The sequence below is a fragment of the Euprymna scolopes genome, chromosome 6 (genome assembly GCF_053919585.1).
Source record: "Euprymna scolopes isolate OS-2025 chromosome 6, ASM5391958v1, whole genome shotgun sequence".
Classification (NCBI taxonomy): domain Eukaryota; kingdom Metazoa; phylum Mollusca; class Cephalopoda; order Sepiida; family Sepiolidae; genus Euprymna; species Euprymna scolopes.
Window position 1 is genome coordinate 93,285,276 of NC_136487.1, and position 27,629 is coordinate 93,312,904.

At 30.1% G+C, this 27,629-nt stretch overlaps 1 protein-coding gene across 21 annotated transcripts in view; it reads right to left on the reverse strand.

Annotated features, from left to right (window-relative positions):
- Positions 1 to 1,052: 1,052 nt before the first annotated feature.
- The window catches only part of LOC145277799 (adiponectin receptor protein 1-like), a 315,074-nt gene continuing 288,497 nt past the window's right edge, over positions 1,053 to 27,629 (reverse strand). For 11 of the 21 annotated variants that reach the window (XM_080129639.1, XM_080129646.1, XM_080129650.1 and 8 more), the window contains 5 exons: positions 16,746 to 17,022; positions 10,390 to 10,570; positions 8,070 to 8,257; positions 6,796 to 6,989; positions 1,053 to 1,600 (listed from right to left, as the gene is read on the reverse strand). In XM_080129639.1, coding sequence (XP_079985765.1) covers positions 1,475 to 1,600; positions 6,796 to 6,989; positions 8,070 to 8,257; positions 10,390 to 10,570; positions 16,746 to 17,022 — 966 coding nt within the window. In that variant the 3' untranslated portion in view covers positions 1,053 to 1,474. Of the gene's footprint in view, positions 1,601 to 6,795; positions 6,990 to 8,069; positions 8,258 to 10,389; positions 10,571 to 16,745; positions 17,023 to 21,584; positions 21,648 to 27,629 lie in introns of all 21 variants that reach the window. The other 10 variants (XM_080129628.1, XM_080129638.1, XM_080129629.1 and 7 more) reach the window with 1 other exon arrangement.

Here is a 27,629-nt window from a genome sequence, read left to right on the forward strand (position 1 = left end):
AAGCACTCTTCTTTTTTCGCACATCTTGGAATTACTGTATGTGTGTATTGTATACATACACACAGCAACTTATATCTTAGTTATATTTGAATATATGCTCATACACTTGCATAAGCAAATACATACATATACATATGTAAGTGAGTGCACACACAAAACACATTTTCTACATGAATGCATTTCGGCTACACGCACACACAAATACATGTAATCTATACATCATTTTATTATCCACTTTTAATGACTCTTCAAAATTGAACAGAAACCATTACATATACACCTTTAAATATTGATTGAAATTAAGGGCATGTCAAGTTATCCATCTTTCGACAATAAAAAGAAAATGTGAAGGAAGAAATGACACATGCACATATATATCACAATCTACTTCAAAACCTTTTTGTTGTTAGTTTATTGTTGGATAAGAAAAGGGATAATCGTTTCTTTTAAGTAAAAAAAAAAAACAAAAAGATTTTAATTCTGCAAACATGCTAGAGGATCTCTAAATTTAATCCAACAAAACAAGTTTAATAAATAATAATTGCCTCTGCCCCTCCCCACACACACACTAAAAACTAAAAAAAATAACATACACACACACATGGTAGCACCAAATTTGGCTGGCACCACACCAAATGCATGTAATGGGTGAAAAACCGAGGGGGGGGGGAGCAGTAATCAGATCTCCACTGGAGGTGCAGGGAGTACAGGAAATTTAGGTAGGATCATTGCCACTCAAACTCCAGACAAATGATCATTGCCAGTGTTTTAAAAATAATTAAAAAAAATTATTGGTAAACGGCTGTTGCAATAACATAAAATGATTTGTAATGGTTATCGAGAGAAATGGAGAGTTCTGGAAATCTGGGGAGGCTTGTTGTTACGTATATTCCACTTGTTAATATCAGATACTGATTTGTATGAAAACTCCTAATGAGTAAATAAATTTATTTTTAAGTTTTGCAGTGAAAAAAAAAAATGTCCTTTTCCTTAATTTTTAAAAGAAAAAAAAAGAAAAATGTTAAAGGGAATAAAAAGATGTTTTTCTCTCATTTGTATGTTAGTCTTTTATTGCTCTTTTCTTTCATCTCTTTCGTTCGTTTTTATTCTTATTCATAAATTATTTTAAATAGTTCCATTGTTTCTTAGAATGTGAAGTTCTACTGCAGATGTAGTATAGTCGAAACCACTGACAGCATGGAGAGGGGATAGAGAAGGCGAGAGATTAACAACAAACTCGCAAACATGCCTGTTACTGGATAAATCTTAGTTTTTTTTTTTTTTTACGGTGAATGATGAAGTTTGGAGTTATTCCAGTGTTGATAAATAGTGGTAGTAATAGTAGAATTCAGTGATGGTGATTGTGGGGGTGGTAGTAGTATTAGTATCTGTTAATAGATGAAGGGGGGGGAGGGTTAAGGAGTAGGAGTGCAGGCATGAATGCTGTCCAGTGGCACGTAAACAGTCGTTGCTTTCAGGAATCTTTCGTCTCAAGGCAATCACCCAAGGTTAGTCTGTAGTTGGCGATTGCTGTTATACCATGGTAATGAACGAATGCGGCGGCCACTACGAACACATGAAAGATCTGATGACTTTGGAACTAGAAAGAAAAAAAACAAAAACAAGAAATGTAAAAGCAACTACATATTCATTCAGTTCAAATGTTTCAAAGAAAATAAAGTTTTCATTTGTGCATGAAGGTTTTATTAATAATAAAAATATAAGTCAAAGATGAGACTGACTATTCCCGCTAACAATGTGAAGTTGGGTCAAAGTCTTTTCCAAGCTTTACTTCCCCATATTGTATAAAGTAACTCAAAATCAGGCTAAAATTTTACATGATGGTTAATGATTAATGATGGTTAATATCAAATTTTGAAAATTCAGAAAAGCAAAATTCTGTCAACATTTTGATCATGACATTAATTTTCAAAGTCAATGTCATAAAAGATGTTGGCCATCATTGGCTGCGACAGGGATTAAGTCTCTACAATGAACAGAACTGAAGTTATCACACAAAAATGTAACTTGCACACTTTTGTGACCTTGACTTGACAATACCAGACAGCATAACATTCAGCGCTGGATAAGACACACACTGCTACTTAATTTGACACTCATAGTTTTTAAATCAGTAAAAAGTACATTTCTCCTACCTCCATCAAAATAAAACTTATAACTGGATTCACAATAAAATTTACTTTAAAATGGTATTTTAATATTTTTGTTGTGATTTGTATATTTGAAGAAATTGTTATTTAAATCTGACTATTAACGATGAAACCTGTCAGCATAGCATGCCTGCTGGTGGTAGATCACTTTTTGTAAATAAGCGTTTGTAAATACTCGTAGCGGAAGTTGTACCCTTCGATAGGGAAAAGAATTGTCTTTGCTACGGAATTTGAACACAACACGTATGTCTTTCCAGTCAAAAGTTAGAATATCTCAAAGTTGACACTTTGTAGCAGAAAGATAAGTAAAGATAGAAACTGTGTTCAAACGCTATTTCATAGCGAAAATATTAATTTCTTTTGTCCTAAAATTTGAAAAAAATTGGATAAAAAATTTTTATGCTAGAGTCATTAGAAATAATCTGTAAACAACTTACAAAGTATTCATTTTATTTTTGTTTTTAATTATGGAAAGCAAAACAATATTTAAAAAAAAAAAAATTATTTGAAAAAGAATGATCAACAATGACCACGCTTTTAAACGAGTTAAAACACACAAACCACTTACCAAGTAAAATAATAACTTTTATTGAGTTTGTTTTACAATCCACAGAGATATGAATAAAATGGCCAAAAAACAAATATATGACAAATAAATGTTACCAAAGGCAAGTACTCTTCTACCTACTTCGATGAATTTTTGGTGTTGTAAATGTTTATTCTCTTCAAAAAACAAGTAGTGTCGAGCGTTACATGAGAACAAGAAAAAAAATGGCCGTGATGTCTCTTGAAGTTTCGACAATGGCTTAAAATAAAAAATTATATAAAATAGTGGTAGAAACTCATCCGATAATTGTCACAGTAACTTGAAGCCATTAAAAATGAAATTTAATCATTCTAATTAGTCTAATGAACTTGAAAACATAATTGTAATCTGTACAAAATTTCCTTTAATTTGATATGCTACAAGCAATATTTTGTTAATAATTTCTTTGAATCATGTCATGGTGGCATTTTGGATTTTTCATGATGTTATCATGGGAAATGATCATGTCCATCAGAATAATACTTCCTATGATGGTAAAGTCTTACTTACCATTTTTGTTAACTGTTTTTATGATGTTTCTACTTAAAGCTGTTAAAATGAAGCTGAAATATGCTACTGTATCTGTAAGTTACCAAGTGAGATGGTCGTAAATAACACCAACTGAACCTTCATGGTATTATATATTCAAAATTTCATCATAATATCTTCAAAAAGAAGAGTTTTTTTAAAGCTGGGTTAGTTTGTAAATTGTGCAAATTTCCTACCATTTTCAGTCACAAGCTTATACATTTGAATAGGACTGGCTTAAGGTTAAATGTCCAGTGAACCACACATTTTTTGATACTTTGAATGATCATAACTCCAGTTCTAATTAGCCGATTTTAAAAAACTTTTTATATATAATATTATTTCCTTTGTTTTTTATGCTCTTTTCAATAATGCTTGATTTGAGTTTATTCGATCTAAAGAAAAAAATATAAAATATTCCAAAATTAAATCAGTCCTAAATTAGACAATGACAGATAGTTTTACCATCTTTGGTGATAATTGGTCCAGCAATGTGAACACAACAAGCATGCTAACAAACCAACAAAGTCAATTGAAAATATAACCTTGGCAGAGGAAATAAAAAATATAAGTATTGAGAACTTTTACATACATCTCATAAACAATGAGCTGTTTCTACCCAGCACTGCCTGGAAATTTTTAATGCTCACTAACTAAATTATTTTTTCTTTTTTCTTTTTTAAAAAGGATTTTGAAAGTGAAATTTAATTATGACAGAATTGTTTGATCATTAAATTATTAACTGAACAAAATTGTTATAAAGCAGTAAGTTTATCAGAGTAAAGCTGTTTTTATTTATAAACCAATCGGAGCATAAGTAACTCCCAAAACCTTTAATCTTAATATATGAAGACTTGTTAAAATGTTAAAATTGTTTAAGTTAGAAATCACTTTCTATTTGACAAATTCCTTCCAAATGTTGAAGAGTCATGAGGCAATTTTTTTCTTTTACACTGTTAACAAAAGATTAAAATTGCCAACTTGTTTACAAAGTAATAGAAATGCATTCTGGCAGATTTCATTCTGTAATTAAACAATTTACAAAATTTTTTAGTATTTTATGCTTTTCCATTTTTTCAATAAATAATTAGTTGTTAATAAATAAAAAAAATAATTAGTTACTAATAAATAAAAAAAAAACGGCATAAGTAAAAGCCAGAAACACACAAACACAGGAAAAGTGCTAACAGAATTGTATTAAGTCATCAATCTTCTCTCTTTACATTGGAATAATCATTTTGTTTTGAAAAACAAATGATAAAAAATAATTTGATAATAATCTCTATAAATAAAACAGTAGATATATGTGCATGTGTCCGCCTATGTCTAAATATTTAACCACTAAACTCTTAAACTACTAATTGTATAACAATGAAATTAACAGGAAATAGTAATCATACACCAAGGATAACAAGTAAAATCTTTGGATAGATGAATAATGCGTACAGAAGTTGTCAAGTTGAATTGCAAAATGTTGATTTCAACTTGCCAGTATTTTTATTACTTGGCACTTGCATAAACTAATCATAGTTAAAAATGGTTTAATTTTATAACTTTCTTACCTATCTGTTGGGTTAGCTCAAATGGTAGTGAACGTGGCTAGAGCGCTAATTTTTTTATTTTCGATTTTAGCTGTTGGCAACCAAATTATTTTTTTCTTTTACTTTTGAAACCAGTACAATATAATATTCAAAAGAGAATTGACTCTGTAATAATAAATATGAAATCTGCATGAATTAAAATATATTTAAGCGTATTTTCTGACCAGTAAGGTTGCCCCAACGTTTGTTCTAATTTACTATTCGAACACTACCATGTTTGAATATATGGTTAAGTGTTAGTTTTTGTTAGTTTTACTCATTTAGAACTGCTTTAAACCTTTACTACTCACTCATTTTGCAACCAAATTTCAAACAATTTTAACAGATCATATGCCACCTTCTCAGCTATATTTAAAAAAAAATTTTCAATTTTCATTGAGTAAAACAAAAGTTATAAAATTATTGGTGTTCAAAAGTTCTCAGAATCCATAAGGCAAAGAGAAACTTTTTTCTGATTGCCTGTTGGTTACCATAGCAACCAAATCTATTACACTACCTCAAATTGGCTGGGAACGGCGGAGATGATGACATAACAAGATATGAAAAAAAAAGGAAAGTTCTCCCAGGTTTGTAGCAAAGTATTAACGTAGGGAAAAATAGGGATACCCAATTCTGAAAGATAACAACAATAATAAATATAGTCTCTTATATTTTGCCCTCCTTGCAACGTTTTCATTCGTTGTGTGCCCGCATTGTTTGCCTTGTCATGATTATGTCAATTCAGCTACTACTGTCGCTAATAATTTATCACTATCCTGATCTGCCGCTCAGCTGTACTGTTGCTGATAATTCACTGTCGCTGTGTTCAATCGCTAACCAACCTCTTTGCCTTGGCTCACCAGCCAAACCTGACTGCTGACTATTCATTTACTTAATTACGTCCTTTATTTGATTTTTTTTTTTAATTAGTCAATTGTAGAAGTTGGTAAAAATTTATTTATGGATTGTTGACAAAGCAAAGCTTGGAAAAATCATGGATTACATAGAAAAATGTGAGTATGAAAAGTAATATGGTTAAGATTAAACTTAGAAAAGTAAAAGGACTACTTATTAAAACTGCAAAAGAAAAAAAGACAAGATATTCTAGTAAAAAATAATAAATTTATAACTTAAAATATTTCAGCATTAAGAATTGATTATATAATGTTAAATTGAATTTGTTAAAAACATTCTTAATGCTGCAATATTTTAAGTTATAAATTTATTATTTTCTACTAGAATATCTTGTCTTTTTCTTTTACAGATTTAACAACTAGTCCCTTTACTAAGTTTAATCTTTCATGCTCGCATTTTTCTATATAATATAATAATATGTTAAGTCAGTTTAATGTTATCATCCGCCACCCTTTTTTCAGAAGATGGGATCGCCTAATTGCCAAAGATTTATGTATTTAAAAGAATAGTTATCTGACCATTATTTTTATGGCAAATAGGAAAAGAGGATTTATTTTTAAACAATTTAAACCGTAACAATAAATTAAATAAATTGTTAAAACTTTTGCCTATTTATCTAAAAGAAATTATTTGCCTAACATTCATTTTTATGGTGTGGAAGAGAATATTTACTGTTTTATTATTTAAAGAATATTTTAGCTAATTTTAGTAATTATTTTTACAGAAGAAAAAAAGTTAACTTTTCTTAACTGATCTTGACAGATATTTATCATTTTAAAAGGAATATTATTATTATTATTATTATTATTAACAGTAAAATATACAGACTGATGTTAAAAGCAGCATGGAATTTCCACAGAGTCCTAATAGTACTAACATCCATATGTTTATAATTTTGTATTAGTTTAAATCAATGTTTCAATAGTTTATTAAAGGGAACAATGTGAAGAAAAGAGAAGACATTTTTTTTTAAGTTGGTAAAAGTTAAAACAAAAAAAGATGTAAAAATATTTACCCAAATATCAAATTTTCCTGGAAATAGTCGTTCTGGGATGCGTACTGCATAAATGATGGCCCCTGATATGTACAAAAGTGCCATGAGTGCAAGCCATCCAAGGGAAGCACAATTAACAGCATGATAAAAGCCATCTGTTATAACGTAATGCATGGCAGGAATGATTCCACTTAAACCCAGACCAATGAAGACACCTGAAACAGAATAAGAGAAAAATGGGTGCATATGATAATTTTTTTTTTTTTTTTTTTTAAATTGCTCATAAAAACAAAGACTTTCTCAATCATTAGTTGGGAAATACAGAAGGTGGATAAAGTCTTTTTACAATTTTAAAAATTTCTTACAAAGACAATTGATAATCTACCTTGACCAAATATTTTTTTGTTTTGTTTTAAATTAATGTTTATTGGAATTTTTATTAATAAGAATTTATATTTCAAATATTTTTTGTTTATAGAAACACAACTGCTAAATGAACCATTATTTATAAAATGGCTACTCCTCAAGAGAAATTACATCAATTTTTAAAATTTTAAATTGTAAAGAGACTTTATGAATACCCTGCATATCATTTAATGTGTAAACAAAGATGTGTTACATTGTACTAAAAACATTTTTTTTCTTTTTTTTAATTTTTGCCACATTTCAAAATCATACAGGACTGAATATTTGATGCAATCAAATTCACATATTGATCACTCAATATTTCCTGTTTCATTTACATATTTTTATAGAACTGATGATCCAATCTTTATTTATGGTGTACAAGAATTGTATGGGGAGATAACCCCGAAGAGTTGTCTCCTCTTCAGAGTTACCAGTAGAAATCGTTAATCTTAGAGGGAGATAATTTCAAAAAGAAAAAGTAAAAAATAACTTAAATTCTCTTGTGATGACCTTCTTACTACTTTTCTCGATTTACGTTTTTTTTAATTGAAAAAAAAAAAAAAAAAAAATGTGTGTCTGATATTAATTTCATGAACAAAATTCTCTGGAATGTGATTGTTATAGAGAAGAAACAGAGTTAGGCTTAGAATAGGGCCCTAAAGAACACCGGCATTGATGAAAAGACACCATCCAGAGTTACAATCTTTGAGCAGAAAAAAAACCTAATGATGTCAAAACCCTCACCACTAATAAGATAACTCTGAAGTTTATGTAGAAGACCAGAATATCACACTGTTGAATGTCTTTAAAATATCAACGTCTATGTATAAGTATGTGTGCATGCATGTTGATATGGAATATTGTAGAGCAAAAGGTTGATAGCTTACCTGCTCGGACAGCCCTGTATTGAGGCTGACTGAACTTGTCCCATAACGATACAACAATACAAGATATACCCAAAACAAATATAAGAATTAGATAGGCAATTTTGGGTTCTAGACGGCAGTAAAAACTGTAGTATAGCCAGGGCACAAAGGATCCCATTGTCAAAAGAGCAATTCCACAGTAATCCAATCTGAAAGAAAGTAAATTCATGATTAAACTTTTGGCATTAAAACATTGAAAGTTGAAGTCAAAGAAACTTTGTTTAGATGTTGACAATAAACGTAAGACAGCAGAGATGGATGAGAACTCATGTGGAAAAAGCATATTTGGATGATAAGACTATTAAGGTTGTTCAGAAGTTTTGTTGCCTTGTTTATATCATTAAAGCACAGGGAAAAGCTATTGCTGATGTAATTGGAAGAGATAGAAGTGGATAGAGTAAGTTCAGCACACCCCACCCTAATTTTTTCCAATTCAAATCTAAATGTTTTTCAAGTCAGTGTTGTCTTTACCTTTATATTTGTATAAGGTCAGCTATTTCTCATTTTCTAATGGGAAGCATTTAGCTTCGAAATGCCATGGTCTAAAGAGGTTTTTCCCTCATTCCTCTTTCGGTAACTCTTCTTAACTTCATAATGTAATAAAGTTCCTATGTAATTTTCATCTTTTTAACTTTATATGTATATATATATATATATATATATATATAGTCCCATTGTTTCTGATTAAACATAAGGCAAAGAGGTAACAAAAAAAGAGATGATTGGTTAAAAACAATAGAATTACAGAATCAAAAGTGATATTGCAGCTAGGTTCAACTCCTTCACCCGCCAATAATTAGCATCTCTTATATTGAAAATTGTATATGCCTGAAAAACTAGTATCTATACCTACAGATACTATAATAATAAATATTTATATAAAAATATTGTTTTTGCCCTTTTAAACACAAGGATTTAACCTCTAGTCAATAATAAGCAGTCAAACTAGTCATAAAGAGATGTTCTAGCCTCTGCTGTCAAACACTATATGACTAAGGTTACAGTATACCTTTTCTTTATTCAACATTATATAAAGTCTAAATTCTTTTTTCTCATATTAATTGACAGTGGCCTAGGGGTTGAATATCAAGCTACAGAGTCAAAGGTAACTTTGCAACTTGGTTTGAATCGTTCAGTTGACAGTAATTAGCATTTCCTAAACTGAAGATTGTATGAGCATGGAACACTAGTGTCTGTAGGTAATAATGATAAATATGTATATAAAAATAGTGTGTGTGTGTGTGTATATATATATATATATATATATATATACTGTGACAAAATCCTCCTTTTTCGATGTCTCAGACAAAGCCCGAATGAAGAGGGAGGAGAATTTCGTGAAACCAATATCAGACGTTCATTCTTTAGATTTGACCATCACCCGATCCAGGCTGATTGTCCTTGGAATCTATAGCCGATAAGGTTTATAGCTATTAATTCATTTCGTTATTATTATTCTTTAATTCTGGTGATTAAAATTATCTTCCTTCGGATTTAAGTACATCTCCATTCAGGTACAGCAGGGTGAAGTTTAAATTCCAATCCAACAGCGAAAATTTAGTATATACATAAATATATAATCTCCCCCCCCCCTTTTTTTGGGGATATATGAAACACGTACAACTTCGAAAGAGATCTTGCAACAATTCAAAATTCAAATAATAAAGAAAATGATAATACAGAAAAAGTCCGAATATAACTGTTTGTGCGTCTTGCGCGGATTTATATTTTTTTTTTTATAGCCGCACTAGAAAATAAATACGTTGACGAAAATTATCGATATTCTTAGGAACAAAATGGGTGTGACGCGTATTCAAGTTTTACTAACCGTAACTGGTGGAGTCACTTGTCACTCTCTTATATATTTCCTTTTTTTTTATATCCCACGGTTTACAACCTGAAGCTTGGAGTGCGGCCAGCCGTCAATATACGCTGTTATCTCCCTCCCCCAAATTCTGCAACTAATTTTATTTTATCGTCGATTCTCAACCATGGCTAAGAAGTGAAACTTGATCTGATTGGCCGGATCTCGACCAATTATGTTACTGTTCACTATCCTCGTCATCGTCATCATCATCACTATTAATACAGTGTTGACTGATATTATATTGGTTCGCGACAATACATACACGCACACTTAGTTCAACTTATTGAATAACTTCATTGTTACTTGAAACAATAGAAACAGAAAATATATGGAATCAACTTTTTGTCTGTGAAACTTGTTTTGAAATTGTTTTCTTTAAAGAATCAGATGCGAAAGAGAGAAGAGATGACTCACTTATTGAAGAATTTTCCAACTCTTTCCGAGTGACAATACACGGTATGGAAGATCCAAGAGAAGCCTAGGCAAAGAATGGCACCGGCAAAAAATGCAGAGAACACAGCTTTTTCCTGCCACTGTATTTCCACAGAGGGTCGTGTTAGGAAGTAGACTGCGACACCTATAAATGCGATGAAGCCTGAAGTAGATAAAAAGAAAGAAGCACAATTATTATAAAGAGACTATTATATAGAATTAAAAAGATGGATGAAAACAATGTTTTATCAATTGGACTAAAACTTGTTAAATCAATGGAAATAAAAATAAAAAAAGTTTACATACTCATTCAACTAGAATATAAAAGAAAAAAACATGAGATAAATTCTTTTTGCCTATTAAAACAGTTTAGATACTTAAACATATCTTAATTCTTAGATTAATGAAGAAAGTAAACAATATAAAACCATGTAGTATTACATTATTTGGATTATTTGGACTACTGTTCTTATCTTGGAGATTATTCTCGCAATGATTTGGTTAATGTATCCCCCCAATCTTCTTCAGGTGCATCTTGTCAAATTTTGGAATCTGCACCGAATTTTGAACAGAATCTATGTAAAGACCTGTGGCATAATGGATCATCATGTAAGTCTTATTTGAATTACCTGAATTAACTCAAGTGAAATATTATACCATTTTTTAGTTTCATTCTGTCATAAATATAGTTTGTTGTTGATGTAAAGAATTAATCTAAGGGTCAGTAATCAAAATATGTGTGTCATCAATATGTTCAATTACAAATATTCCTTTCCTTCCTGAGATTCTCATGGACAACTCTGTTCTTGAGAAGAAATCGACTCTGAAACTTCTTGGTCTTTCTTTCTTACCAAGTCTTTCTTGGAATTCATATATTAGATTCACTGGTCTTTCTGCTTTTTATAAAGTAGGTTCTATCGCTCAAAACACTTTCTCACAGGTAAAGCTATTCTCTACCTCTACAAATCTACTGTCAGACCCTGTATAGAGTATTGTTGTCATATTTGGGCAGGTGAATCTGCCCCATTTGAGGGTTCTTTATAAGGTGCAGAAATGTATCTGTAGTTTATTTGGCCACACCCTTTCTTTTTCTTGGCAACCTCCTTTCACAGACATGATATTGCTAGTCTCAGTTTTTTCTATAAATACTATTATAGCATGTGTTCTTAAGAATTGTTTGATTTTCTGCTTTCTATATTCCAGCTCGTTGGTCTAATGGTTACAATCGATTTATCGTTTTATTCCTTATTGTAATACAGCTTCCCGTTCTAGTAGCTTCTTTCCAAGAACCACACACTTGTGGAACTCATCCTGCTGACTGCTTTTTTTCACCTATAACTTTGGTCTTTTTAAGACCAAGGTTAATAAGCATCTCCTGTCTTTGTGGTGATCATCTTTCATTCTTGTGAGCTCCTTACATCAAGTGGCTTCATACTTTGTTTGGAGAAATTTCTAATTAAATTTTTTTTTTTTAAATGCTAACAATTAGTTCTAAATGACAGTCTTCTGGCAGTTGAAGGTTCAATCCTAAGTACAGAATACAATTACAAATTACTTAAAATTTCTACCCATTCATGACTGATGGAACAAGAACAAGCTACCCCTGTGGATTAAATAAAGGGTTCCATTCGAAATTCAGTACAGATTTCAAAGTTTATACAAGATGAGAAATGTAGCGCAAATAAATACATAAATACAAATTATCAATACTAATTTTTAAAATTCCAAAACAAAATAAACTAATTGCATTCAATTTCATTTATTTATTTTTTTTTTTACATAGAAGTTACCACTTATCAAGGCCCAGAGGCTACTCAAGGATAAGGGTTAAAGAGTGTACAGTAGTCAATGGGACAACATCATAGTAATTGTTAGTAGTGAAATTTTGGTAAATTGGAGCACTCATCAAGAATTTGTTTATGTTGGACTTTAAGATGACCATATTGTAATCAGCTTGAAAACAAGCAAACGGAAGAGAGTTCCACAGGCATGCAGTTCTAAGAAAGAAGCTTTGTTCATGGAATCTACGTTTAGATTAGGCACAGATAAAGAGTGGGAGAAATTATTGATAGTGTTTTCAGCTAGACGAGTGTTTCTTGTGAAAGTTTGGCAAGAGGGGACCATAGATTGGAGCTCAGACAAGCACTTGCCATGAAAATAACGATAAAGCAGAGACAGACTCGCAACATCTCTTCTGTGAGAAAGAGGTTGTAGGGAAGAGAAAAGGACATCTCCCACCAGGCTACAAAGTCTATTCTGAACTTTGTCAAGGCAGGATAAGATCTTCCTAGCAGCTCCTGCCCAGATGTGACAACAGTACTCCATCCTTAGACAAACCTAACTCTTATATAGATAGAGAATTGCATCAGCAATGAGATATCTACTGGATTGATAGAAGGATCCCAACATTTTTCCAGTGACCTTGGCAACAGATTTGATGTACATATTTCATTTTAGATCAGGAGTAAAGGTCAAGCTAAGAAGCTTCTTAAAACATGGAGCTTCCCCAAGATGAGAGCCATTCATTTCAATTGATGCCAGATGGGGATCAGAGTGTTGATGTAAAGATATATAGAAGCTTGGTTTTATATGCTTTAAAAGTAACCAGCCACCTCTTTCCCCATTGTATCACATGTTCAAGATCCGAGGAGAGAGAATCAGACAGAACTTGGTCGTTTATGGCCTTTGATGTGCTGCTATAGATGGTAGTGTCGTCAGCATAAATGTCTATGAATGATGTAAGGATGCGATGGATCCCTGAGGGACTCCAGCATTAATACTTGTTTATCAATAACAATATTGATTCAGTGTAAATTTAGAATGAATTAATATTTTTCTTCAATAACATTCTAGCAAATATTCTCAGTTACATATTTTAGCTAGCCTGGAAGTATAGTATAATGACAAACATGTACGACACTGCCCCCATCCTGAAGAGGAGCTAACGTCTTGGAACATGGTATTATAATGAATGAACACATATTACATTACTCCTCCTGAAGGAAGAGGTCATACCTGAAAGGATGGCCCCATGACAACAGATCTGATACTATGCTACTCTTCTTCCTGAATTGAGCATTGAAAGTACATTAATCTGAAAATTAATTGTGTATTAAAAGATAATACAATATTAAAAGAAACATAACTGTGACTTCAGACAGATACCAAATTTCAAGTAATAACATAGAAATACAATAGTACAGGTCCGCAAGGACCCGTGGCGCAGTGGATAGAGTACTTCGAAAAATCAATTGTAAAAAGTGAAATTATCCTGAAGGTTGAATCCTCAGTGTCGGTGATAAAAAAATACAATTGTGAATTACTTATCCAGTCATGGCTGATGGAACAAGAGCATGCTACCCCCGTGAAGTAAAAGGGTTCCACTCAAAATTCCATCCAAATTCTCGAATTCAACAAGATACACATGAAGAAGGCCGGAGGTTACATCGACCGAAACGTTGTCCAAATCACACTCAAAATGAGAACACTAGTCCAATGAATCAAAATAATACGGACAATAGTACAATATTAATAAAAGTAATAGTATAGTTTTGGCTTTAGACAGACAGATATCAAACCTCTATTAGTAATATAGAAATACAACTGTAATTAAAAAGATTCTTCTCAGTGTTTGTACAACATTCTAAATTGCGACCTGTTCAATTTGGTTCCAAGAACTCAACTTCCTACCCTCTCAACTAGTCTTTTTTATAACGTCTTTTTTTTGGGGGGGGGGAATGCTCATTGATATGCAAATCAAACTACATCCCTCCATAATAAATTCATAACTCTGTGCCAAGATTGGCAATCACATCAACTTCAAACATCACTAGACACTACTAACTTCTCTAACACAAAACAAGTCGGTCAAATCGTAATTCTCCATTATATGACGACGATTACAAAAAAAGTTTGATTCAAATCACATTTCAATCTTCCATTTCTAGACGCTTTCAATTTTCAAAGTTCAACATGAATCTTTCAATATTTCCATTTCTGAACACCTTCAATTTGCAAAAATTGCACTTTTGTTTCAGTCGCATTGACTTTATATTTCATGCCTTGTACTTGTAATAAAAAAAAAAATTAAAAAAATGATTCCCAGCCCTCTCAACTTTAAGATCTTTTTGGGGGTGAAGCCTCATTAATATGCAAATCAAACTACAACAAATATTCTATTTCAAGTTGCCCGTGAATGTGAGGCAATTAATGCCTATTTTATTAGAATAGCAATCTATTGTCATTTTAACATAGAGCACCTCATAGGAAATATATTTGTTTTATTTAATTCAGATAATAAAAGAATTTTGTGAAGCTATTTCAGTTTGAAAGTCATCTAAAAGTAAAACTTAGGTATCAAAATTAATTAAAAAAAAAAAACTTTTTGCATGGGTTTTACTGAAAATGTATGACTAAAATTATGCCCAATCAATGTACGACTGACTGCTCCTGCTGTTTATCATATAAAAAACAATGTGTAAAGTTGCTTGAATCAGTAGGAGCCGATTGGACATCATTTTAGTCATGCCGAAATTTAATCATACATAAGGAGCTTTACTAAAAATGTATGACTAAATTATGTATGACTATTTGCTACTGCTGATGATTTGCTATTAAAGCAACTGTTACACAGACAAACTACTGGGTTTGTCAGCACAAAATATTGCAAAAATCTGTCATGGTACTATTAAATAAACAATAAAATGAATTTACTCACAAGTTTCAGTTGAGAAGTTATTTTTTAGTAAATATATTTTTAGATTCATATAAAGTATTTACAAAAAATAAATTATTTTTTAAAATATTCTCTCTTAAAAGGTAGAAAGTAGATAGATATATACATATTTACATAATGAACTCTTTAAAACTGAAACGATTATTTTTTTCAATTCTGTGCTACTTTTTCTTCAATTTTTTTTTTCGTTAAAAATCCTTGTAGAAAAATAAACAAGTTTATTTTTTAGATAAATCATGCCTTGATTTTACTAATTAAGCACAACTAAAAATTAAACATGATTTGATGTACATCTAATTAAATACTAACAGGCAGAGACAATTATTTGGCAAACTGTATTGGAAAAATAATTCTCAGTTGTTAAAGGTTTAATTAATCAAAGCAACTTCGACAGTTTCAAGTTTAATTTAAAAAATAAAATTAAAAAAAAAAAACAAGCAGTAGTCAATAATAATTACTTAAAAAATGCTTGAGAAAATGACTTTTCTCTGCTTTTTTTGAGAAATGAACTAGCTGCAACTTTATGCAATATTATTAAAAAAAAAAAAAAAATGAAAAGTAAAAATGAAAAGAAAAATACCCAGAAAATAATTACAAAAAAAAAAAAAATTAGTTATTTACTTGTCTCCCCACAAGAGCAGTTAAACACTAATGTTTTGAAAGTGGGGAAAACTAATTCCCCCCAAAAGACACACATTGCCTCTATGAGGATTTCTTCTACTTTTTACAAAGATTTTCTAGGGTTACATCATTGCGTTACAAAATTCAAATTTAAAAAAAAAAATACAAACTCAGCTGAAAGTTGTACTTGTGACTAAATTCGTTTTATTTTTTTATTTTAACAATGTCAGTTTTGTTTTTTTATTTTAACAATGTCAGTTTTTTTTATTTTAACAATGTCGGTTTTTTTATTTTAACAATGTCAGTTTTGTTTTTTTATTTTAACAATGTCAGTTTTGTTTTTTTATTTTAACAATGTCAGTTTTGTTTTTTTATTTTAACAATGTCAGTTTTGTTTTTTTATTTTAACAATGTCAGTTTTGTTTTTTTATTTTAACAATGTCAGTTTTGTTTTTTTATTTTAACAATGTCAGTTTTGTTTTTTTATTTTAACAATGTCAGTTTTGTTTTTTTATTTTAACAATGCCAGTTTTGTTTTTTATTTTAACAATGTTAGTCTTGTTTTTTATTTTAACAATGTTAGTTTTATCTTTTTATTTTAACAATGTTAATTTTATCTTTTTATTTTAACAATGTCAGTTTTATTTTTTATTTTAACAATGTCAGTTTTGTTTTTTATTTTAACAATGTCAGTTTTATCTTTTCATTTTAACAATGTCAGCACCCTTACAAGGAGTACAGATTGCCGAAAGGGCTAGTAACTGAAATCTAACTCTGTAGCATGCAAAACTAAAGCTATTGAGCCTAATATAAATGCTTGATCGACTCGTGAAATTTTAAAAGCAATTTGCTCAACTTTGACTTCAGAGTTCAGATATGTAAAAAGTGTTAATGGTATTAATATATATATATATAGGTTATTGATATAGGTAGATATTTTAGTGTATAAAGATCAAATTCTACTGACAGCAAAGAATCTTACCTAACAAATGTGTCCATATATTTCCTGTTTCAGTATGAATTCGAAAAATAGATTTAAAGCAAGCTGCAAATGAGTTTGTTGGGGGTCTGTGACCTTTCATGAGGTACTCATTATCTTTAAGCCAGTCAGGGAGAGAGCCATGGTGGGCAACCCGCCATCCAGCCTCCCAAACTTTGTGCACAAATTCTTCTGCATGTTCAACGGCAGCACGACCAGTTGTCGAGATGATGTCCACTTTGGAACGTGATAGTAAGGTTGTGTCATGTCCTTCATCAATCTGAAAGAAAAAGAAAAGCAGAATAAAAGAAAGAAAAAGAAAAGAAAGAAAAGCAGTGAAAATTTGTGCTGAATTATTTCATTCAAATCTAAGAGAAACTGTTTAGAATAAAGCATCCTGTAGAAGAAAAGAGGCAGAAAAAAAGTTGTATCTTGAGGCATGATGAAATTTTCAGGAATTATTTTTTTAATAGAAAAGGAAAAGGTATAGAAAACAAAAGAAACATTCCATTTCAGAATTTAGATGAAGATCAATACTTTGTCAAATTTGATCAATCCAAACTCACAAATCTTGATCACATGTTAAAATGAACTTCTTATTTAAACCATGAGGATAGACTGTTCTTATTCATCAGCTATGACCAGGTAGATATTTTAATTCATGCTATTTTTAGTTATTACTCATAGTAAAGATTGAACTATAAATCTCTAGAGTACAACATAACTAAAACCATTGGTTAATCATCAGTTCTAAGTGACAGTCTACTAGAGGTTGAAGGTCTCATTCTTACTACAAACATTAATAATGAATTAACACTTTTATCCAATCGTGGTTGATGAAATACAGAACAATTTACCGCCATCATTAAATAAAATTTTCAGTTCCAAATTCTGTCCAGTGTTACAACTTTACATAAAGACTCCTAAATTCAAAAAGGTAAAAAATTGCATAAGCTGAAATGTTGTGAAAGTTTGCTTAAAAAATATGATACAAAAACTACTAATCAAAATAATATTCTTTCCATAGATAAGACCTAATAAGAAATGTACCTTGATAATGTAAATACAACCTTTAAAATGTAAATGTATTGAATTATAAATTCTGAAAAATATAATTTTATAAAATATAAACCCAGGAAAGATTGATCTTTTCAGTATTTGTCCAAGTGGAATCATTTATTTGTAATAGTTTAGATAGATGGTATTTAGGATGAATACACCATAGTCAAGTATTTTATAATTTCAAAATAATTCTCAAGCAATTATTACATGCAACAAATATTTACAGTTATTGTGTGTGTGTGCACGTTGCGCATCTCAAAGTATAAATTGAGTCAGTGTAGATAAAGCCTCCATTCAGTCTGGAGAGATGTTGCCTGCAAATATGCCTGCTTGAGAAGTCTATAGTAAAGCAAGAGTTGAACACTCTCCACCTCCATTTGAACTACCATCGTTTATGTTTAATCGCGATGGGATGTTCAGGACTATTGGAAACAATAAGCAAAGAAAGTATGGTCCTATTTCAGACTCTTCTTTCTCCAACATTCGCTGAGAGCTCAGCCAAGTCCTCTTTGATAGTTGCTCCTATTTACTTGCCTCACCATAGGAGCAGAGTTAGACATAAGGCTGGTTTTTATTGTGGGGCAAAATCCAGCACGCTGGATTGGAACAAAAATTTAAATGGTTTCAGTCTAGAAAGAGAAATTTGAAGTGTAGTATCCGAACAAATGCTCTTAGTTGTTGTCCAGATTCTCTGCGCTACCCAGGCGGGGAGGTAGAAAGAATCATATCACAAATTAATTTTCCCATGGGTACCAAACTGCATGCCCAAATCAAAGATATTACTACAAGACAGATAGCAGACAGAAAAGCAGTTGGAACACAGTTGACCCACTGGCAATGCTAGTATATAATAAAAATACATGACTTAAGAATTAATTATTTAGACATGAACTTGAATAAAAAAGGAGGAGTGATTACAAAGCAGAGTAAGCAAAGGCATTCGGCTGAAACAAGATTCAAGAGTTAGTATTTTATATTAGACAGGAAATGCTAAAAGGAAGGCCAGCCCAAAAGGTAAGTCAAGGTAAAAGAAAAAAGGTGAGCAGGTGAAAGATCAGAATTATTTATTTATATATATATATATATATATATATATATATATATATATATATATAGCATAATCATCTCGATACACTGGTTCCTATTAGGTACCATTGAGTTATCAATACTAAATGAATAACCATTTGGGAATACCAAGTGCTGTATGTGCTCTCCTTTATCTTGGCATTGTTTTCTGTAGGCTTTAACTTCTTGTCACTGTAATCAAGCAGTGCAGATTCAGGAAATATATATGGTTGTAGATTGCTCAACCCTTGCTTTACAATTACATATGTAGTAACTCTTACAAGAGGTATCCATTTTTCTGAAGACTGGACAGAGGCCTTGAATGGATGTTTGTGTACATATTATTTTTGCTTCATATTAATGGAGATTTAGTATCTGTCTGAAGCAAAATTATGCTATCATTCAATTGTTTCCTTTCAATTCACAATCTTTTTTTGGGGGGGGGGTAGTACATTATCTGTTCTCTTGTCATAAAATCAAACTATCACATAACTCTATTGGTAACACTATCAAGATACTACATTACTAAGAATATATTTTTAACAGCTTACAGATAAACACAAAAAATGTGTTTTCCTAAATTTCATTAATAAATTGCAAGTTGTATTTTATCTTCAGCAAGTCACTTTTATATAATAACGAAAATACCTGTCTCAGGACAAGTAAAAATTTTCTATATAGAATAATTTTGCACCACTTTTACATCCCCTTAGAAAGATTAAAATCAAGATTTAATGATACTAAATCTTATATCTAGAATAAATATTTGAATTTTGATCAAAATCCATTACATGATTTTGACTTCATTGAAATTCAGAAAATCTTGCTTAATTAGTAATAACTATGGATCAAATTTTATGCAAATCTGCAATATTCAACTTTAAAATGGGTGGTTGTTCCCATGTTAAACCTCCTAAGAACATCTTTAAAATATTAAAAAAAAAAAAAAAAAAAAAAAATGAAATTTAGAGAATATCAATTGATGTTTAATGTCTATTGTTAAGATTTCACAAAAATTAAAAATATCTGAATTTTCATGAAAGGTTTGTACCTCCTTTTTGCCCCTTTGTGTAAAACTAAATTAAGCTAAATATAACCCACATTATGACTCCTTAAGCTTAGCAGCTGTTTCCCAAAATTAATTACTTTACAAATCCTGTACCCACAAATATATAAACGTATTCATACCCAACTTTCTATAGAGATTTTATTAAAGCTTCTTGGATCACGAGTGTTGGTAATTTTGGAGAGCTGGTTTATGAAAGCTGAAATATCATTCTGAATATGCACTAATAAAATGTGCAATATAAACTTACAACATGAAATCAATTCTCAGATTGAAGTCTGCTTTAGGACTTATACAGATCAATTTAATACTATTGATAATCAATTGTAGTGGATCTATAAAAGGAATGAGAAATTCAATATGAACAATGTCAATAAAGCTATATGTTTAGTTAAATTACAGGTGTTACTTTATACAAAAATCATAAGAGAAACAGCTATAATTCAATCAAATTACTTTGTCACATGATATGTTCATTCTTGTTTTTTCTTAGCTGAAACTTAACTTTCAACATAAGATTTTACTTATAAGCTATAGTACAACTAAAACAGTATATCTACATTTGATCCCTACTTGTAAGTTGAGTTATATAGTAAAGAAATGGTTACTACTTAGAATAAAGCATTGTTCCTTGTAAAAGAATTGGGCTATCTAGACAGTAATAAATATAAGCATTATAATTTTCCTTACTTCATAACCAGCATAATAGTGAGATCCTAACTGCTAATAAAACAGCTGGGTTTCAAATCTCAACTTTAAATACTCACCACTTCTATCCAGGCACACCGGAAAGCCATGATATGACAAAACAGAACTAGCATTTTAATGTTCTTGTATTAGAGGAAGGGTTTTAATGAAGTTGTATTTGTCTTATAGCGTACCAACTGTTTTATAGATTAATTCAGCTACCTTTATCTTTCAGTTGTAAAATTATTCATGGATAAATATAAATTGTCCTTTTGGCTAGGAACATTGAGTAGTATCTGTTCTGATACTACACGTCTTTTCTGTGCTTCATTAGTAAAAAAAAAAAAATTCTTCTAGATGGAGGTAATTCTTATTTTTGTCTTCATCTATTAGAGAACTGGATTTCTCACATTAAAAACCAATCTTATGACTAAATCTGCCCTCCTAGCAAGGCCAGTACATAGACACAATATCCTTTTTACAATCAATTCATTGAATGTGAACCGTTATTTTATTCATAATCTGATAGGAAAAGAGCTCATGAAGATAAAGAATGTTTCAGTTGATTATTTTCTGAAAACCATTCAAAGTTTTTTATCATTTTTAAAAATATTTTTAACCTTGTATTTCAAGTAAGAATTATTTTATGTCCATCATTATCAAATTCAGTTTAACACCTGTTTTACATGCTAGCATGTGTTGACCGACTTTTACAAAATGAGTTCCAAACTAACCTATCTCTGCCCAGGTCTTTATCTCTCTTTCTCTCAATAATATAAAATATTATATGCATTTTCTTTTTACTAAGGATCAGTTGTTCATATGAAAAGGAGAACAAACATGTTAAGAATGAGTAGAGGGTAGAGGTGGAGAAAGAGAAGAAGGGAGAAAAGGTGATTTTGTTAATGGTTAAGGGAAGCAAGCAAATGAAACAAAGTATTATTTGGCTTATGTTATTTTACCGATTTTAAGGGTTCCTTAGTACCAAATTGTATCAGGTTCTTTCGCCAACGGCTGCCACATTTCTGAAGAAAAGGCATATATAAAACAAAATATGGGGAAGGCATTTAATGAAAAATGATTTTTTTTTAAATCCGAACTCCTCATCTAAAAAAGACATTTTTTTCAATTTGCTTCCAATATGAGAAGACTTTTATAAAACCCTTAAAATATGTTTTACAATGCGTGTTGTAGTATTTTCATTATTATACATATTTCATAATTTTGAGCATTATTTTGATGTTTTATCGTTTTGAATACTTGTTTGTTTTGGTGATTGGATTAAATTAAAAATTTGCACTAGAGAAATAAATCAGTGATTATTAAATAAAAATTCAATGATTGAAATCACTTTCATCTCAAAATATTTTAATGACAGTTTTTGAACTAAATAGTTCGGCAAAATTAATAATTAAAACAATATGAGCTTTTATTTTTCAACCACTGATTAAAAAATATTATGCATTATGAAAAAATATATTCAACTTCTAAATACAATTTCATTTATATTTTACTAGCTGTGTATGGAAATGAAATTTCAATTTTCCCCAAATTATTAGTCTTGTTTAGGATGTAAGAGTGATAACTAAATTTGTACTTTCATTCTTGATAGTTGCAAATTCTTCCTTCTGAAACAAAGAAACAAAGGCAACAATTTGTACAAAAATGACTTATTTCACACACAAAATAACTGAACAGTATCCAAACTTCTGCAGTATATGTCTTCATGCCGCCTTGCTTCGTTAATAAAAAAACCCTATTTCACCAGACCTACTCTTTTTTTTGTTGCCTTTCTCTAAGCTTATATAATACTTGCCTGACATCATGACATATCATCCCATCCACATTTCTCACAGATACTGTCCCACTGTCCATCTAGTTCAAAATCACATTAAAAAACATTAAAAAACCTAATGTCATCTTCATACAGAGTGTGTATATTACTGGTATTATTTTTATATAAAGGCAACATTGTGTAGCTGACAAGGAATAGTAGAAACATGGACAAAGTCATAACCATGTAATAAAAAACCTGATAATAATAAAAGAAAATAATAGAGAATAAACATTATTTTTTGGAGTGAAGTTGGAAATCAAAACATTCCTTTGGACTTAACATCAATGAGGCAAATAATGAACAATAATTTAACTAGCAGGGAGACTCAATGTTAACTGGCATTGAATTAGGGTCAACAAATGTTCCATATACTTTCAATACTTTTATAATTGCTTATGTAATAGGTTATAAAGAAAACTCTCCACAGGAAGTGGGAGCAAGAAACTTTGAAAGGGTGGTTTCAGCAGCACTCTGGAGGTTCCCTCAGATTTTTCTTCACTCCACATTTAAAAAAATGGGAGCAATACTTGTAAAATTGCAATATTGCATTTGGTAAGTGGTCTATAGTAATACGAAAGGTAGCAATACACACAGACGATAAAATGCTTTGGATAATCACAGATTTCAAGGGGCTTCTGCTAAAATAGTCATATTTTACAAACCAAAGCAACTTAAGTCCTCAAAATACCGTTTTGTTCGTAAATGAATATACTTTCAAATAAATTAATGTACATTATATATTTTCAGAGTTTTAAGCAAATAAAGTGATAAAAATGTTAACATCATAAAACAGTAAGATTTTGTAGTGACCCCCCCCCAACTCCCCACCCACCTACTTATTTGTAAATGGTCGTACCACGTTTCTCTTAAGAATTTCATCATGAATTAACTAGAAGAGATATTACTTTTAATAGATTCGGTTGTCCGAAACTTTTTTTGACAGCTAAGTGTCTAAAAAAAAAAAAAAAAAAAAAAAATCCTTCCTTAAAGAAAAGTGCACCATTTATCAACCATAAAAAAATAAATTAGTCAACTGCCCTAAATGCTAGAATGGTCTCGAAATGGTGAATTATTTTACATTAAATTTATGTGAAACTAACCCCCACTCTAAATTCTAAAATTGTTTTTGTTTCGTTTCTATCAAGTCTTCAGGGTGTTCACACATAATTTTCCTTAGCTCTATCATTAACCCAAAGTCAGAGTGGCAACTTCCCCATCCTCTCATAATTGCACAAAGACCCTCTTAAAACCACACATAAGTCTTTAGAAAAAAAAAAAAAAAAAAGCGCATAGGATTTATCTCTGATAGAAAAAAAAATGGTTAACTGCCCTAAAATGCCAGAAAATGGTGAATCATTTTTAAATTAAATTCTAAAATAATACTTGTTTATCTTTCATTAAAGTTTTTTAGGTATTCACACGTAATTGCCTACAAAGGTAAAATTGCATATTTTGGAGAGGTGGTCAGATGTGGTGGGAGGTTAACAGAAGGTATTAATCTACAATAATACCAAAGAAATATTGCAATATATTCATTTTTAAACAGTCCTAGATTTCGATTTCAGTTATTTGTACATATAATGCATTACCATTCAGCTTTGAGTTCTTTAACTTCTTTTCTTTTAATGAATACATGGCAGTTTTAAGTAATTGCAGCATATTTATGTGCACTTACTGCAGATTATTTGGAAACCATTAATTTTTGGAGATTTCCAGTAGCATATTCTCATTCCTAGCACAAAAATACATTTATATGGTAAATTTCATTGCTTAATCTTCTGTTTTGACAAAGATATAGCATTTTTACTGAAAAAGTTGTGTAAAAAATGTGACCAAACGCATATGGTCTTAAAGAGGGGAAAATATGCAAACGTGCGAGGCACAAAAATAGTCATATCTTCCTTAATTTTAATTGGATTTTAAAAAGATTCTTTCTTAGCTCATCAAGCTCTTTCTATAGATACCAATATTGAAATATTTTAAGCTATTTCAATTTTTTCATGTTTAAACACAGAGTTGCCTGGAAGAAAGAGCCATCTTTTGTTAACTCCGTGTTGTCCAGAAATCATAATCGTAATATTTAATAATACTGATAGCTGATGAGTATCGGCTTTTAAAACCAGCTCCAAATTTCAGAATTACATAGTGTTTGATGTCTTTAAATGTAGAATGTTATAATCATTGAATAAAATGGGTGTTTGTTCAGTCATGACCGTTGGTTTCAAGTGTTAACAATAATTTTATTTTAATTTTCAACCAATTTTGCTGATTCTAACAATTAACCCTTAATATTTTACTTTTCATTAGTCATAAAGTGGAAAAAGCTTTTACTCTCTCACTTTCTTCATGGATATCAGGAAAAACAATTAAGATATAATTTTTTTTTTTATATTTACCATTTCATTCACTATTTGGTTCTCCCCTACCTTTGTGATAGGTGGCTGGCTTATATTCGATTTTAGAGAAAGAGAGAAAGGGGGAAAAAAAAGGCAGTTTGGTTTATGTAAGTAGGAAAATACAAAATGGTGATGCTGTAATAGCCTGACCGCATGGATCAATTGAGCAGCATGCCATACTTAGAGACAGAGATTGTGAGTTCAAACATCACTCTGGTAGAATTATTTTGATTTTGTCTAAAAATGAACTTTGACATTTCAAATTATAATACTAAGCAGATTGTTTAGTTTTTATTTCATTTTTTTCTCTAATCTATGAAATTTACAGAAATTATAATTGCAGACAATGTCAGGTACCCTTACTAGTATATATTTTCTTTCTTGATAATAATCATTGTCTTTTTATTTCCCCACTCATTTAATTCTTCTCCCACTACCTCTTCTCACCAGTTTTTATTCAAGTCATTCATTGTGCATGGTAACAAGCAGAAAAACACAAAATATCCATATAGTTATAAGTATAATCAATATATAGGAAAGCTAATCTAATTGTTTCTACATTAGTACTTTAGGATGTGAACTTGCCTGAATACAATGATAGATTGATTTAAGTAGATTATGTCTGATGTTGCTGAAGTTCTTCATTTTTGGTTCTAATTTCAAATCTAATATTAAAGAAAGTTAAAGTTTATTTATGATTTAAAAACATGTTTTTTTTTTTATTATAACTTCACAAGAAACTAATGCTAAATATACATTCAAAATATTAAGAGTAAAAATACCTTTAAATTCTTTCATGAAATATAGCTCTAAATACAGCAATTAAAGATATTAAGTTGAAGAGCAAAAAAAAAAGATAAAAACCTTTTATTTGTATATAGATGGGATAAGATGAATTCAGATAATGTTAAAGAATTTTCTTTTTTTTTTTTTACATCATGTAGTCATCACTCAAGACCCGGAGGTCACTCAAAGATAAGGGTTAATGGTTACCATAATGAAAATTTGATCATTTATTTTAGAGGATGGCTCTTCAAGAACCTGCTCATGTTGGACTTGAAAACAACCATGTCATAATCAATCATGAAGCAGCTCTGTGGTATTGTGCTCAACAGACGAGCAGCTCTGAATTAAAGAGGAATTGTTGGGAACCATCGGATGAAATATATAACATAATTTGATCTGCATATTGATATTGTATTGATGATGTACATATTCTATGCAATGCATTTTAAAGGTTTGAATTGGAAAAAATTAATAAAAATAAACAAAATAAAAGTTTAGAAACTGAGCCATGAAAGAATGGTATTTATTGAATAATGAAACTGCCATCAATTATATATGATTGTAAAAATACTGTCAAGCTGTTCACTAACTTAGTATTGATTTTTCCCTGCTCTACTTTTCAGACATGTTCACATGAGAAACAAATGTTCACGAGATTAGTGAAAGTAAAGTAAATTTGAATTCATATAAAACAGACAATGAAAGTAGGTTATAGTCAGCTAACATACTTCCTAACTTCCAGCATGGTTGCTACCGAAAGCGGTAACAAGACAAATCAATTCCTTCACTTTTTTCTTTCATGCTTATATCTCCTCTGTGCATGTAATTTTTTTGCTTATGTTTTTCCAATCATTCGTTTTTATTTTATAATCATTGAAAAGTTTTTTCAGTCTTTTTTTTTAAAGAATTATTGAAAACAAATCAAAATCTTTTTAAACTATATTGGAAATATTATTTATTATGTTTGTATGTATGAATTTTGTTATTTTGATTTCAACAATTTTATTTTTTTATATTTTTGTAAACATTTATTATATTAATTCAAATGAAAACTTATTTTTTAAATTTAATAAAAAAAAACGTATTTTTATAATTTAATGAACATATTTCTTCTAAAATTTCAAATAAAATAAAAATTATTTTTTAATTTTATTATTACAAGTGCAAATAAAGATTAATTGTGTTATTTTTATCTGTATGGGGTTGTTAATTTTATTGTATATTTTTCAGTAATGTCATTTTCTTATATTTTATTTCAATAAATCGCTTCACAATAGAAATACTGAAAAAGGAAAGTGAAACAACTGATTTGCCTTGTCACTGCTTCAGGTAGCAGCCACGCCAGAAGTTAGGAAGTATGTTAGCTGACTATAATTAAGTATCCCAAACCAAAATTTTATTTTCATTATATCTAAAAAAAATTAATGTAGTCATATAGATTTTTGTAAACCATAAACAAAAGTACCAAATATATTTTGGTAGCTCAATTAGCCATCAAGTTATGATCGTTCAAAGTTTGTTGGAAAGTTAAAAATTTGCTATCATGGTCCAAAAGCCAAATTTCCTAGTATATAACTAAAAATGGAAGTTACTAACAAGTGAAAAATCCTTGTAAATGTAATGTCATCTTGTGATAAATGAAAATTAATACTAATGAAAGCAATAATTATTAGATGAAACCAACCTAAACACTAGGCAAAATCCCACTACCAACAGGAAAAAAGTGCAAATATGACACGGAAATGCAACTTTGACTGTTCATATAAATTTCATTTCAATAGCTAATGTATTGAATCTTCTTAGTATGATTCATAACACATTAGAGATCAAGATAATTTTTTCTTTTAATTATAAATTGATAAAACCATTCAATTGTGGATCATGTAAAAGCAGTTGAACAGATAATTTGGCAAAAAGGGTTAAAAAAAAAAAATGATTCAAAAGTATACGTTACTGAAATTGTTGTAAAAAATGTAATCACTGGAAGT